This window comes from Seriola lalandi, unplaced genomic scaffold (genome assembly GCF_002814215.2).
Source record: "Seriola lalandi dorsalis isolate HSWRI2012SDOR001 ecotype SW California unplaced genomic scaffold, Sedor1 jcf7180002050682, whole genome shotgun sequence".
Taxonomy (NCBI): Eukaryota; Metazoa; Chordata; class Actinopteri; order Carangiformes; family Carangidae; genus Seriola; species Seriola lalandi.
Genome location: NW_019521235.1, coordinates 1 through 1,105, shown reverse-complemented (window position 1 = coordinate 1,105; position 1,105 = coordinate 1). Strand labels below are relative to the sequence as shown.

The following is a 1,105-nucleotide window of genomic DNA, read 5'->3' as shown; positions in this document are numbered from 1 at the left end:
TGTTAATATTTGATTTCTATGGTTTTAACTCGTGTATATATTATAAATATTTTAGCTGATGCAACAACAGAAGCTGTGTCTGTTACTGATGCTTTAGTAGAGAAACTGCACTATTTTCTATTTTGTGTCGTACCACTTTTTCTACACGTTGTCACTTTTCTAATGTGAATGCAGCACATACTCAAATACAGGTTTAAGTCTTTTCAGGGTGTTAAACTTTAATGTTACAGGAATTTGAAGTAGAATTTGTTTTGGATTTACCTGAAAATTTAATTCATTTTCTTCCAATTGTAAAAAACTTGAGATTATTTTAGTCTTTTATCCTGTAATGTGTGTTTAACATGTGTTTTATGTTTGATTCCACGGTTTGAAGCTCCTTCTTTAGTTGAATGTGTGAAACTGTGAAGCTGAATGAGTGTCAGAGGAAACACAGGACGTAGGCCTCACCTGTCCGGCCCTGCCCAGTTCCAGCTCCATCAGGGCGACCGGGCCGCTGTGGGCTGCGTCCCCCCGGCCGGCGGCGGTCTGGAGGTCCACCCTCCAGGAGAGGCCCCTGAGTCCGGGCTCCCAGCGGCTCTGAGACAGCAGGCTCTCCCTCACCCGGACCCGCTGGCTCTTCCAGAAGCGAGAGAGGGCGGCGGCCTGTTCGGCGTTCACCCCGCCGCTGCCCTGCTTCCTGGTCTGAGCTGTGAGGAAGGCCTCCAGCTGGGCGTGGTCCATGTCTGCTGTGGCGATAGACTGAGGAAGGAGGGAGAAGAGGAAGAGGAGGAGGAGGAGGAGGAGGAAGATCAGCTGAGGTGCAACACAAAAGCTGCAGCACCAATACAACAGATCACTGTCACTTTATTAGGTACACCTGGCTAAAGCTGATGCCGTCTAACACTAAGTCCTCCCTTCATGTTGATGTTGATACGACTTTTGGGTTATTTTGGAGGCTGTAGTTTGTGCTGCTGTTGAATTATATATATTATATATATTTTGTCCCACCTATTTATATCAGTTTGGATATACAGTAAACAACAGAAACACCTCAGTAACATGATAAAATACAATAAACAAGCTGCGCATTATCTCACTGTTGTTTTCTTGTATATAGTATTTATGT

The 1,105-nt window shown here is 44.7% G+C and overlaps 1 protein-coding gene across 1 annotated transcript; it reads right to left on the bottom strand.

Annotated features, from left to right (window-relative positions):
- Positions 1 to 356: 356 nt before the first annotated feature.
- Positions 357 to 738, bottom strand: LOC111649400 (COMM domain-containing protein 1). Its single transcript, XM_023399159.2, has one exon. The coding sequence runs from the start codon at positions 718 to 720 to the stop codon at positions 382 to 384; it is 339 nt and encodes a 112-aa protein (XP_023254927.1). The 5' UTR covers positions 721 to 738; the 3' UTR covers positions 357 to 381.
- Between the last annotated feature and the right edge of the window lie 367 nt (positions 739 to 1,105).